The sequence below is a fragment of the Hyperolius riggenbachi genome, chromosome 3, assembly GCF_040937935.1.
Source record: "Hyperolius riggenbachi isolate aHypRig1 chromosome 3, aHypRig1.pri, whole genome shotgun sequence".
Classification (NCBI taxonomy): domain Eukaryota; kingdom Metazoa; phylum Chordata; class Amphibia; order Anura; family Hyperoliidae; genus Hyperolius; species Hyperolius riggenbachi.
This window is the reverse complement of record NC_090648.1, coordinates 250,745,130-250,762,619: the sequence shown is the minus strand read 5'-3', so window position 1 is coordinate 250,762,619 and position 17,490 is coordinate 250,745,130. Positions and strand designations below refer to the sequence as shown.

At 41.6% G+C, this 17,490-nt stretch overlaps 1 protein-coding gene across 1 annotated transcript in view; it reads left to right on the top strand.

The window, feature by feature from the left end:
* The window catches only part of CDNF (cerebral dopamine neurotrophic factor), a 31,926-nt gene extending 18,919 nt beyond the window's left edge, over positions 1 to 13,007 (top strand). The window contains exons 2-4 of the mRNA XM_068276157.1: positions 3,167 to 3,294; positions 11,588 to 11,729; positions 12,576 to 13,007. Coding sequence (XP_068132258.1) covers positions 3,167 to 3,294; positions 11,588 to 11,729; positions 12,576 to 12,754 — 449 coding nt within the window. The 3' untranslated portion in view covers positions 12,755 to 13,007. The remainder of the gene's footprint in view (positions 1 to 3,166; positions 3,295 to 11,587; positions 11,730 to 12,575) is intronic.
* The last annotated feature ends 4,483 nt before the right edge of the window (positions 13,008 to 17,490 follow it).

The window sequence follows — 17,490 nt, the reverse complement described above, 5'->3', positions numbered from 1 at the left end:
TTTGAATGATTTTGGCCTAGAAATCGATTGAAGCAACAATTGGGTGACAATGTTTAGTTAGTTTGCTGAAATCTATTGGAAATCTGTGTGCAGATGTGCAGCAGCAATAGATCCTACTGTGATCATATTTGATCAGAGAGGGAGTTATCTAATGATAAAATCAGCTCCTTCATCTGCCAATGTATGGGCACCTATAGGAATTAGGAAGGGGTAAACGTTCCCTTTTCCTCTTTTGTTTGTGCGGTGAAGAAAGCCCACCGGCATATGGCACACGCAGACGAGAACCGCTGTACTGCAGCTATAATGGAGTAAGGACATGTTGCACACTGGAACAAGGTAATGTATGACACTGCTCTGCTCCTTGCACTGGAACACTCAACCTCCCACCCCCAACAGTGGGGGTCACTGGAGCTATTGTTATGTCCCTGCCAACACACACATACTAACCTACCACATGCCGCATTCTTTAATACTTTTGCATGAACATAAGAGCAGCAAAGACTTGGCCATTAGGCAGTGTGTTAGGTGGGGGGAGTAGACGAGGCGGCATAGAGAGTGACAAGCTAGATGAGGAAAGGTGACCTAAGGATGGAAAGATAGATGGATCCACAATAACCCAAGCAGAGTCATTCAAGTTTCTTGGGTTCACGATCTCAAACGACCTAAAATGGGACAACAACACTGCCACTATTGTCAAGAAAGCGCAACAGAGGATGTACCATCTACCGCAGCTGAAATAGTTCTACCTCTAAATCTAATGGTGCAGTTCTACACTGCAATCATCGAATCCACCATAACATTATCTATGACTGTATGGTTCGGCTCCTGCTCAGCATTAGAAAAGGGGAGGCTGCAGCGCATCATCCGATCAGCGGAAAGGATAATTGGCTGTAGCTTACCTTCCCTGCAGGATCTCTACGCTAGCAGGTGCAGAAAGAGAGCAACCAAAATTGCCTCTGACCCCTCTCACCCAGCTCACTGCATCTTCCAGCGCATGCCTTCAGGAGTAAGATTCCGGTCAATCGCTACCAAAACCTCCAGACACAGGAACAGCTTTTTTCCTCAAGCGGTAGCCATACTTAAAGAGAACCTGTACTGAGTAAAGTTATTTAAAATAAACACATGAGGTAACTTCAAATGAACATTACATAGTTACCTTGCTATCAGTTCCTCTCAGAAGCTCACCATTTTCTTCTTACAGTGATCCCTTCCAGTTCTGACAACATTTTGTCAGAACTGAAATATATCAGTTGCTGTCAGTTATATATCAGTTGCTGTCAGTTACAGCTGAGAGGAGAACTGATGTGTCCATGTTTCCCTATGGCTCAAGTAGGCGATGTTACAGTTAAACAGTGTGCTGACCAGGAAGCTGTTATGGTGTAATGGCCATTTTCAAAATGGAGGAAGGAGAATTCCATTGATCACAGTGGACGAACAGGACGCAGGAGAGGAGGAAGAGATTGAGGAGTAGACTAAACGGGAGGTAAGTATGACTTGTGTATGTTTATTTTGACTTTTAATGTTCAGTTCAGGTTTTCTTTAATGCTGAACCACGTTAGAGCTGCTAGGACTTGAAAGTAATCAGCTAGAACTGAAAATGAACAATTCTCACGTTGCTTACTGCCACTATACTTGCATAATGTCCTTGACTTATAATATACACAATGTCTGTTCTTGTATTGTTTTTGTGTTTGTTAAGCAACTGCGAGGAGAACGCCAGCGCATACCACTAAGGCTGCATCCGAAATTACCACCAGCTCAGTGTGCAGCACCTAAATAGATTTTCTGCACACTTTGCATTCAATTCATATGCAAATCCGCTACTACTTATTATGCAAACAGGAAACTCAGGAGGAGGGGCTGGGAGCAGCTAACCTTACAGTTACATAGTTACAAAGTTAAGAAAAGGTGGGTGGAAAGGCTGCGCGTCCCTAAACACATGCTGCAATTGAATGGTTAATCGCACAGGCATACACCGCCTCTGCTAGACTGAAAAATGCATGCCCTGCATCCAAGACAAGTGCTAACATTTAATAAACTAGCAGGAACTTTAGCTTCCAATATGGTTTGCATGCAACGTATATTATACTAGACACTTGTCTAAGCCTGAAACGACAGAAGAATATGACAGCTTTTCTATGATTTTCTTTTTTGCTCCCTGAGTTTCCCTTGTGTTATGGTGGCAGACTGAAATGCATACACGGGAGAAAGGCACCTGGAAATTTGGCCACCAGATGAAGCTGCTAGTAGAATATCGGCAATACTGCTGATATTTTACTAACACTTCACCCAACCTACTTCTCACACTAACCCTCCCTCTATCTACTCCTAACACAAACCATCCCCTTAGCTACTCCTAAAACTAACACTGCTACCCTATGCTTAAAGGACAACTGCAGCGAGAAGAATATGGAGGCTGCCATATTTATTTTCTTTTAAATAATACCAGTTGCCTGGCAGCCCTGCTGGTCTGTTTGGCTGCAGTAGTGTCTGAATCACACCAGAAACAAGCATGCAGCAAATCTTGTCAGAAACACCTGATCTGCTGCATGGTTGTTCAGGGTCTCTTGCTAAAAGTATTAGAGGCAGAGGATCAACAGGATAGCCAGGGAACTGGTATTGCTTAAAAGGAAGTAAATATGGCAGCCTCCATATCTGGTTCGCTTCAGTTGTCCCTTTAACACTACCTTTCCCTTCCTGAACATTATCCCCTACTGGCTTTAAGTCCGGTATCCAAATTATACATTTGGCACTGCTATAGCCACAGTTAACATTGCAGCCTATGGTGGCACCCAAGTTAACATGCGCCACGCAGCACCCAAATTACCTGCCTCGGAATGAAACATCCACCTATTTCTTTCCTTAGTGATTCTGCAGAGGTATATTTCCTGGAGTAGATCACAGCTATGAAGACTTACCCTGAGTCTCTGTTATACTGTAGCAGTTCTACCAAACTGAAGTGCTACTTTCCTGATACAATATAAACCTTGTAATTTGCAGCACAAGGTGAGCTGCCTGCAACATAGAGGTGGACTGATTTAACATTTAAAATCATGGAAGGAATATAAAAATGTTTAAAATTTTGGAAGAAATCATGTAACCAGTAACTGACTGTCTTAAAAGGTTATGGCTTTGATCTAATGTATTCTCTGTGTCCCTCTTTTAGTGTGTAATGACTATCTGCAGAAATTTTACCAGTCTTTACTAGAAAAAAACAAAGCATTTACTCCGGCTGCCATAGAAGAAGAATTGGTCAACACATGCAGAGATGCTACTGGAAAAGAAAACCGCCTGGTAAGAATCAACATGTTCCTGTGGAGATAGATCTATCAGAAAGACAGCAGTGTAGCGTGTAACTGGCAGAATGACAAAACTCCTCTACAAAGAGCATTGATCACCAGTGGAATATGTAAAGTTGTTCTACTTTGCAAAGATATGTCAAGCATATAAATAGAAACAAAATGCTTTCTGACTGCTGATCCATCCAAGGTATAAACCTGCTTCACACAAGAACACCATTTTACAATACAGCATTGTATGCAGTGACTGGGGAACATGTTAGCAGCATACTGCAAAAGTAGAAACATTCCGCAATAGAGTATGAAACATTCCGCAATAGAGTATGAAGATTAAAGAGAAACTCCAACCAAGAATTGAACTTTATCCCAATCAGTAGCTGATACTCCCTTTTACATGAGAAATATATTGCTTTTCACAAACAGACCATCAGGGGGCGCTGTATGACCGATTTTGTGCTGAAACCCCTCCCACAAGAAGCTCTGGGACCGTGGTACTTTTGGCAGTTTGTTACAATGTAACAAGGTTCACAGACAGGAATTAGCTATTTACAGCTGTCTCTAACAGCCAAAACAGCTAGCAGCAGCTACATAACCTGCCCACAGTAAAAATGTCACCATGTAATAAATGTCAGAATGTGAATCTGGGAGAGGAAAGATTTTTACAATGAGCAAACACTGACTAAATCATATATACATAATTATTGTAAAAATGAAGCACTTTTTTTATTACATTATTTACACTGGAGTTCCTCTTTAAAGCAGGATACCATTTACTGGCTGATTTGTCTTCATCAAGTTTGGTCGAAGAAAGCTGCTTCAGTCCATTGAGTTAGCTATTAAATGGTATCATTCATAATCCATAGCTTTTGCTTTAAAGTGTTAGCCTAGTCACACTCACACAGTTTTAACTGATGACAGGCTTGTTATGAAATATAGTTGTTTTTATAACAATTCTAGGTTGGAGTTTCTCTTTAAGGGGCACTATGGCGAAAAATTGTAAAATTTTAAATATGCGCAAACATAGACAAATAAGAAGTACGTTTTTTCCAGAGTAAAATGAGCCATAAATTACTTTTCTCCTATGTTGCTGTCCCTTACCATTGGCAGTAGAAATATAACAGAAGTGACAGGTTTTGGACTAGTCCATCTCTTCATAAGGGATTCTAAGCAAGGCTTCTATTCTTTATAAAGATATTCCTTAAAAAGGATTTAAACAATGATGCCAGCCAGCTTCCCTGCTCGCTACACAGTTTTTTGGCAGTTGGACAGAGCAACTGCCATTCACTGAGGGCTGGTGCACACCAAAAACCGCAAGCAGATCCGCAAAATGCTAGCAGATTTTTAAACGCTTTTTTTTATTTTTCTATGGCGTTTTGCTAGCGTTTTGCGGATTGCTGCTGCGGTTTTCAGTATAGTAGATTTCATATATTGTTACAGTAAAGCTGTTACTGAACAGCTTCTGTAACAAAAACGCCTGCAAAACCGCTCTGAACAGGCGTTTTTCAGAGCGGTTTGCGTTTTTCCTATACTTAACATTGAGGCAGAAACGCATCCGAAATCCAAAAAATGCCTCACCCAGGCATTTTTCGTTTCTGCAAAACGCCTCCCGCTCTGGTGTGCACCACCCCATTGAGATACATTGACCAAGCAGATCCGCAGCCGCAAGCGGATCTGAAAACGCCCAAAAAGCCGCTCAGTGTGCACCAGCCCTAAGTGCTTTTGAAAATAAATAAATCCCTGAGAATCCTCCTGTGAAGGAATGGACTGGTCCAAAACCTGTCACTTCTGACAGATTTCTACTACCTACTGTAAGTGACAGCAACACAGGAGAAAAGTGCAAGCCCCAAGGAACTTACGCCCATCGGCGTGACGCGGTCGGCAAGCAGTTAAAGGACCACTATCGTAAAAAAAGTAGGCAGTTAAAATCTGACAGAACCGACAGGTTTTGGGCCAGTCCATTTCCTCATAGGAGATTTACAGGGTTTTCTTTGTTTTCAACAGCATTTCCTGAACAGCAGTTTAACTGCCCAAATTACGGAAAACTGTATACTCACCTTCGGTAGTTTTCCTTTCCTGGTGGTTGTCCATGTCAGTATACTACTGGGCAATCCCCACCTCCATTGCCCTGATAGGATGTCCTAATTGATAAAAGGCTCCTAGCCACACCCGCCATCATTCCGTGTCACTAGTACGAGCCAACAGCATAGGGTGGGGCCGTATACTGACATGGACAACCACCAGGAAAGGAAAACTACCGAAGGTGAGTATACAGTTTTCCGTATTCCCTGGTGTTTGCCATGTCAGTATACTACTGGGCCCTAACTAGACACAAAACAAGTAGGGATGGGTAATGCTGACACTCCATTTTTAACCACTTCACCACTGAGGGGTTTTACCCCCTGAGCACCAGAGCAATTTTCACCTTTCAGCGCTCCTTCCATTCATTCATCTATAACTTTATCATTACTTATCGCAATGAAATGAACTATATCTTGTTTTTTCCGCCACCAATTAGGCTTTCTTTAGGTGGGACATTATGCCAAGAATTATTTTTTTCTAAATGTGTTTTAATGGGAAAATAGGAAAAATGTGGGGAAAAAAATAATTATTTTTCAGTTTTCGGCCATTATAGTTTTTAAATAATGCATGCTACTGTAATTAAAACCCATGAAACGTATTTGCCCTTTTGTCCCGGTTATAAAACCATTTAAATTATGTCCCTATCACAATGTTTGGCGCCAATATTTTATTTGGAAATAAAGGTGCATTTTTTTCATTTTTGCGTCCATCCCTAATTACAAGCCCATAGTTTATAAAGTAACAGTGTTATACCCTCTTGACATAAATATTTAAAAAGTTCAGTCCCTAAGGTAACTATTTATGTATTTTTTTTAATTGTAAATTTTTTAATTTTTTTTTAATTACAAAAAAAAAATAATGGGGAGTGTGGGAGGTAATGAGTTAATTTTATGTGTAAAAGTCATTTATTTGTATGTGAAAAATGTGTAGGGTGTAGTTTACTATTTGGCCACAAGATGGCCACAGTAACTTTTTGTTTTAATGCGACCTCCAAGCTTCCTTCCGGAAGCTTGGAGGAAGTATAAGGAGGCTGGACACGTGAGTTTTTTCTCACAATGATCGCGCTGCCCATAGGAGAGCAGCTGATCATTGCGGGGCTTAGATCAACGAACGGGAATGGATTTTCCCGTTCATTGATCTCTGGGCGAGCGGGCGGCGGCGTGTTTACTAGCGGCGGGCGGCGTGTTTACGAGCGGGAGCGCGGGCAGCGTCGGGGACGCGGAAAGTACGTGTTTCTCCGTCCCTGGTTGTTAAAGGATGGAAAAAGGGGCGGAGAAATACGTACGCGCGGGGGTAAAGTGGTTAATATCATACAATAAAAACAACCATAATTAATCAACTGCAACCATACTGACAGCAGTGGAAGTAATCTTTTTTCCAAACACTACTAAAGTCAACATAATAATGTTTGAGAAAAGTATGATTCGAAGCCCAATTTGCCACCTTACAAATAGTAACTACAGATAATTTGTTCCAAGCAGCCCATGAAGAAGACATAACAGAGCTGCCGCCGGAGAGAAGAGGCGAGCTGCAGGGGAACATCCCCATACTATTTAAGTATTTAAGGGGAGCTCAGGCAAAAATAAAATAAGAGGTCCCGGAGAGCACTAGAGGGGACTCCATGACTTATAGGAGCATTTAAGATGTAGCTGCCTAAGTCATGGACCCCAGCAGGAGAGCCAACCTGCTGGAACTGCGCAAGGCGGAGGTAAGGTAACCAGTAGAAAGTCATCCTGCTGGAGGCGAGGATATCAAAAGGAATGATGGTTAGGGCCTTTTATCAATTAAGGCATCCTATCAGGGCAATGGAGGTGGGGATTGCCCAGTAGCATACTGACATGGCAAACACCAGGGAAAGTAAAATACCAGCCAGCCTCCCTGCTCACTTGGACACTATTTTGTCAGTTAGACTTTGCAGCTGCTGTTCAGGAAATGCTGCTGTAAATAAAGAAAACCCTGAGGCAGAGAACACACTTCTCTTTCAGTTTTCTGCGCGCATTTTCCTGCATACTTTTTCTGCACACCAACTGTGTTTCTATGCAGGAAAATGCGCGTGTTTTTTCATAGCAGCTGATGTAATTGATACAAAAAACGGACAAAATGTGCAGAGTCATGATGCAGAATGTCAGTTTTTTTTCTGCGCGTACAGAAACAGTCAAGGGTGTTCCCTGCCTAAGAATCCCCCAATAAGAGGTGGACTTGCCCAAATCTGTCTGTTCTGTCAGATTTTAACTACTTACTTTTTTCGTGATAGTGGATCTAGTTTTCTGCAGTTATATAAGGAATTGTAAAAGTGGCCACACACACACCTAGAGCAAAAGCTGAAGCACAGTATCTGAAGATCATACAAACAGTGTGCAGGGCAATCACACCACGAAGATGCACGCTCCTGCTAGACATGCAAGCATATTTATGACCTGTGGAAACACACTTGGGACTGATTATATCCCAGGAGACCAAGAGTGATTAGATATAAAATTAATCTTAATTGTTCACATTTTCCCCTGAGATCTTTCAACCTGGGTTTTATATACTGTATTTATGTAGCTCCAACCTCTTTTTGCCATCCTTTGTAGAATATAGCAAACCATTCACATGGTTCTATCTTGCCAGTATAATCTCTGGACATGGGAGTAACATATCTACCCACATTAACACAGGAAAATGTATATTGCAGATAATATTCTTTGTGGTATTTGAAACCACAGATTTAAATACTGTAGTTGCGTAACATTCTATTTCCCATGCTGTTCTTTATCACCTATATTTTCAAAACACGTAATTACAGAGCTACTTGCATAAGGGCTGGTTCAGACGGACGTCTGCGTAGCGTCGCGTCTGGGGGCGTTGCGGCGGCTGCGCGGTCAGGCTTTCAGTAGCCTTCAGTCGCGTCGTGATGCGGTTGCGTTTTTTTTTCCCGTAGGGGAACATTAGCCGTCGCGGTTGGCCGCTCCCTGGAAGCTACATGTTGCTTCCAGGGGCAGCCCGAACGCTCGCGAAAATCGGGACCCGAACGCCGCGTTCAAGTAAAAGCGCGCAAAAGCTTGGTGTAAACGCTCCCATTCACTTGAATGGGAGCGTTTACCGCGACGGTCCGAACGCTTGCGGTAAACGCTCCGCAAGCGTCCGTCTGAACCAGTCCTAACATCTTCTGCCTTGATTTTATCAGTGCAGTAAAATATACCACTGATATATTTGAATGAAGATCTAGATTAAATAGTGTAGGGAATTTCATAGTCATTTGTGTAGAAATGAATTTATAAAGGGACTTCTGTAAGCTAAAAACAGGAAGTCAATTTTGTGTGCTTAGCGGCTTGTCATTCCAGTGCAGCACCAATATGAAGCAGCATTGCAGAGATGACACTAGCCCTTAGATGGATGGAAAGTGTCTGATCTCCCATGCTGTCTATCTCTAGGCTGAGACTAAACTGCATTCTGTATCATCTTGGCTCTGTTCATCTTGGCACAGAGTCATTCCGGGGCTGCGTTTTGTTCATTTCAGTTCTGGGAGATTTCCAAGCTGCAGCTGGGACTGCCTTAGCTATTTAGTAGCCTTTCTTTCCTTCCAGGGGTCATCAAGAGCATTATTTCGGATCAGACTGAGGGGGTGGTGGTTAGAGGTAGGGGGTTGGGTAACTGAAGGCACAAAGTTGTGGTTGGGTTTTGGCATCAAGTGAGAGGTGAAAGTTCAATGCCAGGAGTACTGACTGTGTTGCTATATGACAATTATACATTAGAGAGGAGGATTCTTTTTACAGCTCCACAGCCTGGGAGTAAAATTAATAGGCAATGAGCATACTGTAAACTAGGGTTCTGGCTGTATGCCTAACTTTTTTTTATGGCCAGAAAGCAATGATTTGCATATTCATGCACTGTTCTGAAGTGATAGCAACATCTAGCTTACATGAAGCTGAATATTCCAAAATACCTTCTGCTTTTAATAACATTTGAAAAGTGTGTTGAAATTCATTCACAGCATGTTAGGATCTGCAGCTGCAGTCAGTCTCTCTGTTAACACCCTCCTTACCCTCTCCCTCTTGATTCGTCATGCTTATGGCATAAACAAAGGGGCCATCTCAAGCTCAAGGGTAGGGTCTACTGCCCTTAATTGGGGCATATGGTGAAATCTCAGAGCCCCCTTTAATAAGAGCTGTATCCTCGGAAAAAAATACATTAAATGGAATCTGGAGTGAAAATAAACGTATGATATAATGAAATGTATGTGTAGTATAGCTAGGAAATAGAACATTAGTAGCACAGATATGAGTCTCCTATTGTTTCCAGTACAGGAAGAGTTAAGAAACTTCAGTCTATGCAAAAGAGCTTCTCTGAGCTCTTTGACCTTAGGTCGGCAGTAGTGCTGTTTTCTGGAGCACTTGTACATCGAAGAAACAGTCAGAGACAGATTTAGATAAGATTTTTACAGCGGGAAGTTGAAAGGGCCATTGGCGCTTTAAAAATGAATAATAATAATAATTAGCTCTCCTTGTTTTTATAGTTTAAAATACAGAGAGTAGCTTGTAATTGCAAATATGACAGAATTATGCAATGTTAATAAAAAAAAAAAGCTATATATCTAAAAATTTAATTATGAGTCCATTTTATTTGCAACTAATGTTAGATTAATTATCAGTAATACACATACAAATCATTACATCTTAAGTTTTTTATTTAACTTCGGTGTCACTTTAAAGAGGATTCTCTAGGAATTAATAAAAAAGGGTTTTAAAGAGGGTTTAAAATGCATTAGAAATACATTTTCAAATAAATATTTGTTTTTGTTTCTATGTGTACCATTCTATTTCCATCTGTATCCTTTCTCTTGTTGTATAGCAATTTATTTCTGTATATTCCCTTTTCTGCATACTTCTACTGTATCTTCTTCTTCTTCCTTCTCCTTTGTTTTTCTGTTCTCCTATTTGTTTCTGTTCTCCCATTCTTCTTGTCTTCTGTTCTATTTATATTTTCTTCTTTCCTTACTGTCTAGATAGGAGTGTCTAGCTACTATTCCTCTTTGCTGCTTCCCACTGCAATACTCAAATTCCTACTGTCCCAACTCTATTCCTATTGGTTCAGAATACAGTTGGGACAGTAGCAATTTGACAGGGAAATTCCAATAAGCTCACCTGACAAGAAATGCAATCTTTAATTTACTGTCAATTATTTCTATCAGTCCACATGAATGGATAAAACAAAACATTTTTATTTCTAAGTCACACATCTGACACAATGAGCATGCGCACCTACACAGTGCTGTCAAAAGCAGGGATGCTCATTCGGATCCCGGGTACCCGGATTAACTCGGGTATCCGACCTTTTTCTACTATCCGGGTCGGATCCGGATTCCAGATAGTTGTGCAGATATCCGGATAGCTATCTGCAGATAGTTTCACCACCGATCCGGATACCCACGGATATCCGAATTACCAGGACTACCCGAATTACAGATTCAATAACAAAAAATCTCTCTCTCCCTCTCTCTCTCTCTCTCTCCCTCTCTCTCTCTCTCTCTCTCCCTCTCTCCCTCTCTCTCTCTCCCTCTCTCTCTCCCTCTTCCCCTCTCTCTCTCCCTCTCTCCCCCTCTCTCTCCCTCTCCCCATCCATATCATCCTGTAGGGAATTGCAGTTTTTCAAAACAGCTTACATACCATAGCTGGGATTTGAACCCAGGCCTCAGTGTGTAGTAGGTATCTGTCTTACCCACTAGACCATCAACCACACTAAATGCTAAAGCTGGCCTAGCATGTACCATTATCATCAATTCAATAGAAAAAGTAGCATGATTAAGGATTTGTACTTTTTTAAAAGCCAGCTTACATACCACCATTGAGGTGTGGGCCTCTGCCTGTTCAGCTCAATTGCTGCCGCTGTATGGAAGCTGTGCACTACATATTCTATTGCTTGTACTGTTTTGGTTGTGCTGCTGCTTGCCCTGTACCCAGGTGATTACAGCAGCTCTACAGTGATGGATTTCAATGTGCAGTGCCTTACCTTAGTAAATCAGGGACAGTAACAGTTTAACTTTCAAAGAATTTATAAATATGTCCCACTGCATAGTGCTTTTATAATCATTTGAATTATGACCAAAGGGTAAGCTGTTGTCGTTTATCAAATAATTTCTGTATTTCTAGTAATGTTGTCTGAATAACTCCTTTTTGCCTTTTTATATTATGGGTGGATAACATTTAATAGAAGCTTTATTGTATCAGTGTTATTATTTAGGAGCAACGGCTGATGCAGCTACAAGAATTGTAAGTGAAGTTACTCGTCCTATGAGTGCACATGTACCAGTATCCAAGATCTGTGAGCGACTAAGGAAGATAGATATTCAAATCTGCGAGATGAAATATGGTATGTACTGTTTGTGTGTTTACAACATTTTATTGTTGCAGGAATTGCTGTAGCGGCAATGAAATCCTTTTCACTGTAATATAGATTAACACGGGGGGGGGGGGGGGGAATTGTGTGCTCCATGCTCTGCTTGTAGCTGCTTTTATGTATGCCAGCACTAAGGTGTGGCCACTATTATTATTATTGTTTAGTATTGATATAATGCTAACATCTCCCGCAGCGCATCACAGAGTATATCTAGTCTTGTCACTAACTGTCCCTCAGCGGGGATCACAATCTAATTCCTAGTCATACAGGCTACAAGATGTCATATAGGCCTATTCTGTCTCTGAATTTAATTTTGTATCTGACCTTGTGCTCTCAGAGGCCCTGATGCCTCAAGCTGCATACAGCTATCCAATTGTTACTAGTTCTCAAAGGTTTTGCCTGAGAACCTATGAGAAGAATACTAAGGTAACAACCACCTGATATAGCCATCATGTTTTGCATGCTCAGTTCTAAAGAATAATCCTAGCACTGGTCCACAAGGATGCTGCCCTGTTGCTGACCTTTGCTTGTTCCTGGCTAGTACCTGAGCTGCTGCTTTCCTTGACCTCTGCCTGTTATCTGACCTGTGTCTTGTGTGCTGCCTGCCTAATCAACCTTTCCCTGTTCACTGACCAGTTCCCTTTTGAGTGCACTACCCTCGGCCTGATTCCGTTCTAGCCACCTTAGCCTGATGTTTTTGTTTAATTCATGGTAAAACTGCACAAAGCCTTTGTGCCAAAATGTGAATTTGCTATCTAAATACTCTTGTATGTCGTTCTCCTTACATTCATTTTATTTACTCATGTTTATGTGGTACAGAAAAGAAGCTGGATCTGAATTTGGTGGATCTGTCTAAGTTGAAGGTTGCTGAATTAAAGAAGATATTGGACAACTGGGGAGAAGCCTGCATAGCCTGCATAGAGAAAACAGACTATGTGCAGCTTATAAAGGAGCTTGCTCCAAAATACATTGCACACAACCAAAGGACGGACCTGTGACATCGCCTGTTCTACAGAAGTCATGTGGCATTAGCACTGATGTATAAAACAGGGTAAATGACAAGAAGAGACATTTTCCATACTTACCTCCTTGATAGATATTTTTTAACCTGCACAAAATGACAGCACAAATGCAAATGGTCTTCGTGGGCAGCAGAGACACTTTTTCATTTTCTCTAGTTTTATTACGTGAATTATAATGTTCATGGTACATGATCAGTGTAACAATAAAATGTGCTGGAAGATATCACAATGACAGTTACACGCATACATTATTTGTAAAGCAGACTTAAACTCAGAGCTTCCTCTCTGCTCTAAAATATGCGCAACAGCATAATACCCTTGAAAGGAAAACATTTCTTTGTCACAGCGGATCAGCTGATACAAATCCTGCAATATCTACAGATTGTCTACTTCCTGCATTCATGGAAGCATTGTTAACATCTTGTGTTTACCAATTAACTCTCTGCCGTAGTAGGAGCTGACACAGCTGAAGATATCAAATTACAACTTGTGATTAGTCACAGATGAGGGTGAATTAGACAGGCTAAACTCTCTAAATACATAAAGGGGGGATTCATCTATGATTTCCTTCTGTCCTGTGCAACAGTTCAGTGCCACTTTAAAGCCCAATTCCAGGAAATATTTTTATGCTGGCTTTGGATAGTATGGTAAAAAGTTACAGGTTGAACCTCAAAACTTTTTTTTTTTCAGAATCCTAGACTAGTGTTCATTGCTGTCTCTCATTTTCTTTTCCTGAGACTTTCATATTAAAGCCCAGAGGGCAGCATGGTAGTGTAATGGTTAGCACGGTAGCCTTGCAGGATGTTCAGGTCTCACCTGCATATTTTACCCAAGTTTGCATTGGTAACCTTCAGGAATTTTATTGCAAACATCTCAAAACCCTACTAGTAGGTTAATTGTCTCACCCCCAACAAACAGACCCTAGACTAAGGCAGGTATAGTAGATAACGCAATATACAGAGAGGCACTTAATTTGAATCCTTGTGCAGAAATCTTGATACTCCTCCCTGTATTGCCTGATGAAGCGGGATTGAGCCTGCGAAACGCGTTTCAATTTTTTTTTAGTTTCTAATAAATGTGTTTGACTGTCTGAATCGCAGTCATTGTCGTGTCTGCTTGAGGGAGGTAAGACCACCACTTCCTCCTTCATTTTTGCCAATTAAGTTGGTTTTTAAGCTCATTTAATCTAATTTTTTATTTTTGGCGCTTCTGTTCATTGTATACAATTTCGAGTCCACCCTTGGTGGAGGGTTGCTACCCTTTCTTCCTGTCTACAGAGAGCGACTTCTTAATCCTGAGTGGGGTCAGGATAATCTACCCACCTGCCTTTACAGTGGTTGCCTGCTGGTGACTCTGACTTGTGAGTATCTAGCAATACCAATTTATTGCCACCTTATCCAGTACGTATTACACTATTAGGGCTCTTGTTGTTACCTGTTTTTATCTCTTTGCTATTACTTTTCTTGTTTCAACTGCTTTTAACTTTATGAAAATAAAGAGACTATAAATTTACATTGGTGGTACCTGTTCCAGTGGTCTTTCTATGCAACAGCTCCAGTGGTGTGGAACGCTGCTAACTTGGGCACACTATCCTTTCCTTGCATGGGTGCTGTTCCAAACCTCTTTGACGTCTCTTGTTTATAAATGATCATTCCCCAGTTTACCTGACTCTTATTTGGTACGTTGCCGCACAAAGGAAGTTGCAGGGCATACTGGGTTGTCTTTTTTTTCTTCTTTATTTCCCCTCAGACTTAACTAATGTACAGAAGCAAAAAAAGACACCCCAGCATGCCCTGCAACTTCCTTTGTGCGGCAACGTACCAAATAGAGTCAGGTAAACTGGAGAATGATCATTTATAAACAAGAAAAGTAATGGTGATTTTAACTTTTGGATTGCCTGGTTAGCATCCTTATTACTTGTTTACCAGATAAAAATAAAGAATTGATTTTTGATTTTATGCCCCACAGTTACACTTTAAACATGTTGCAGTCAATTCACCGTTATGAGATAAAAATTATTAATCACACATAAACCTGGGTAAGTATTTTTGTTCATCAAAAGCATAAGGCAACGTCGGTCTATCACCCCTACCATGCACATTTTTATAGAAGTCCTGCCAAATATGTGTGTCAAGGAGTATGTGAGATAATCTTACACACAAAGTATAACCTACTTGGCAAACAGCGTCATCCATAAAAAAATACATGTTGTAATAATCTTGGGTAACCTTGCTCTGTTTGTCATTCACCTTTGGACACACCTGCACAGGTCTTTTTGTAATGCAGAGAGTTTACTGCCTAGCTGACAACCATGACTTGCATGGCCGGATTTCAGGCAAGGCCACAAAGGCCATGGCCTAGGGCACCAGGAAAGCAAGGGGCAGGCTGTGGGCAGTAGGGTGACAGTAGCAGTCAGCCTGCCAAACTTTCTTCCTGCTACACAGAGTTTGCACATAGAGGTGGGCGGCTACCAACAGCCGGGTCTGGCACTCGGGCGATGAAGAGGCAGCGAATGGGCACAGTGGTCTCTGAGCTGCCTGTCACTCAACGCCTGTGGCACTCACCAAGGAGCTTACAATCTAATCTGCCTTTAGAGGTGCTTGTAATGTAATTCCTGGCATCACTTTACTAACTGTCCTCAGAGAAGCCTAAAATGTAAACCTTGCCATGTTGGGGGAAAGTTTAAGATGATGTTGGTCTGGGGGCTGGTGATAGTGGGCCTTGGGCAGTAAAAAGTACAAATCCGGCCCTGATGACTTGTGCAGAGAACCTAGAACCCAATGGCCTACATTGTTTGCAAGCTCGGATTTTCAGAGAATAACTATACATGCAACTTGCATGGTTCACAAGATCAATGTGAACATAAATACTGATGGCACTATGGCTATATCACCCGAGTCAGAATAAATGCAACACTATCAACCTATAACTAAGTGAATGCCCGCTTGTCCCCGCGGGCACTTCCTTATCAGCGTTTCGTTTCTACCATTGTCCGCCCGTGGGGATTGAGCACGGTATTGACCCGCCGCGGTGATCGGACAGGTTGAATATCATCAATTGAGCCATCAGCGGCTCGATTGATAATATAAAACGAACCATCTATGCCCAGCATAACTGTAGCTTAATCATACATCTAACAGGTGCAGAACTCCACAGCTCTGCTATACAATTCAGACATATACGTTTCTCACGTCACTTGTGCCTATCAACCTGAATTAATCTTTTACTGGCAGAAGCATAAGATTATGTGTGAAAATGTGGCATGGGGTGGAGTCAGCAATGCAAGCTGGTGGTGTGAGGGTGGAGCTAAGCTCTTAGCTTTTTTTTTTTTTTTTTTTTTTTTTTGCACTGGCTGCGCCAGCAGCATTTGCTTGCACTTTCTATCAGTTTTTTTTCTTTAAGGTGGCTTGCATTAGAATGTTGCATTACAACGCTCCCAGAATACCAACTATAGAAAATACTCTCAGTACATCAGTCCATCTCAGGGCTGCCATTGTAGGGGAACAGCCAGTACATCTCCATAGGATTTGACTAAAATGTCATTTGTATTAAAGGATACCCAAGGTGACATGATGAGATAGACATGTGTATGTACAGTGCCTAGCACACAAATATCTATGCTGTGTTCCTTTTTTTCTTTCTGTGCCTGAAAGAGGTTAAACATCAGGTATGTAAGTGGCAGTTCCTGTCTGAGTCGGGACTGCATCAGACTACAGTGTGACCCTCACTGATAAGAAATTACTACTATAAAACACTGTCCTAGCAGAAAACCGCTTCTGAGAGCAGGAAAGAGATAAAAAGGTTCAATAGTTCATAGATTTTAGCTCTGGCATACTTCAATGACTGTGTCATTGAGCAAAAACAGTAAAACAGTAAAAAACTTAAAAAGTAGATTTAAATATAAAATAAAACTGTGGAATATCTTAAAGAGACTCTGAAGCCTCTTTAAAAATCAGTTTTTATATTTTATTTAGTTTAAGGATCCTTGCCAGACCTAAATAGCCGCTTTTCCGTGGCCGAACGAGGGTTTTATCACCCTCAAATCCTAGGGCAAAAATCCACAACTTTCGTGGTTGTGCATTTTGCTGCCCAGGGAGGCAGAGCTTAGCCCTGTAGCTCTGCCTCCATTTACATCAATCTACCACCCCCTCTCAGTGAAAGAAGACTGAGAGGATCGGGGAGAGGCGGCAATCAGCGGGGATTGATGCGAGGAGAGGCAGAGCTACAGCACAAAGCTCGGCCTCTACCAGGAAATGCTCCCCCGTTTTTGCCCTGGGGATATAAGGGTGATAAAACCCTCGTTTGGGTGTGGGATATCAGCGTTTTAGGTCTGGCAATGATCCTTAAAGAGACTCCGTAACAAAAATTGCATCCTGTTTTTTATCATCCTACAAGTTCCAAAAGCTATTCTAATGTGTTCTGGCTTACTGCAGCACTTTGTACTATCACAGTCTCTGTAATATATCAACTTATCTCTCTCTTGTCAGACTTGTCAGGCCTGTGTCTGGAAGGCTGCCAAGTTCTTCAGTGTTGTGGTTCTGCTATGAACTCCCCCTTCCAGGCCCCTCTATGCACACTGCCTGTGTGTTATTTAGATTAGAGCAGCTTCTCTCTTCTCTCTTATCTTTTACAAGCTGGATAAATCTTCCTCTGAGCTGGCTGGGCTTTCACATAGTGAGGAATTACAGACAAGGGCAAAGCTGTTTGCAGGA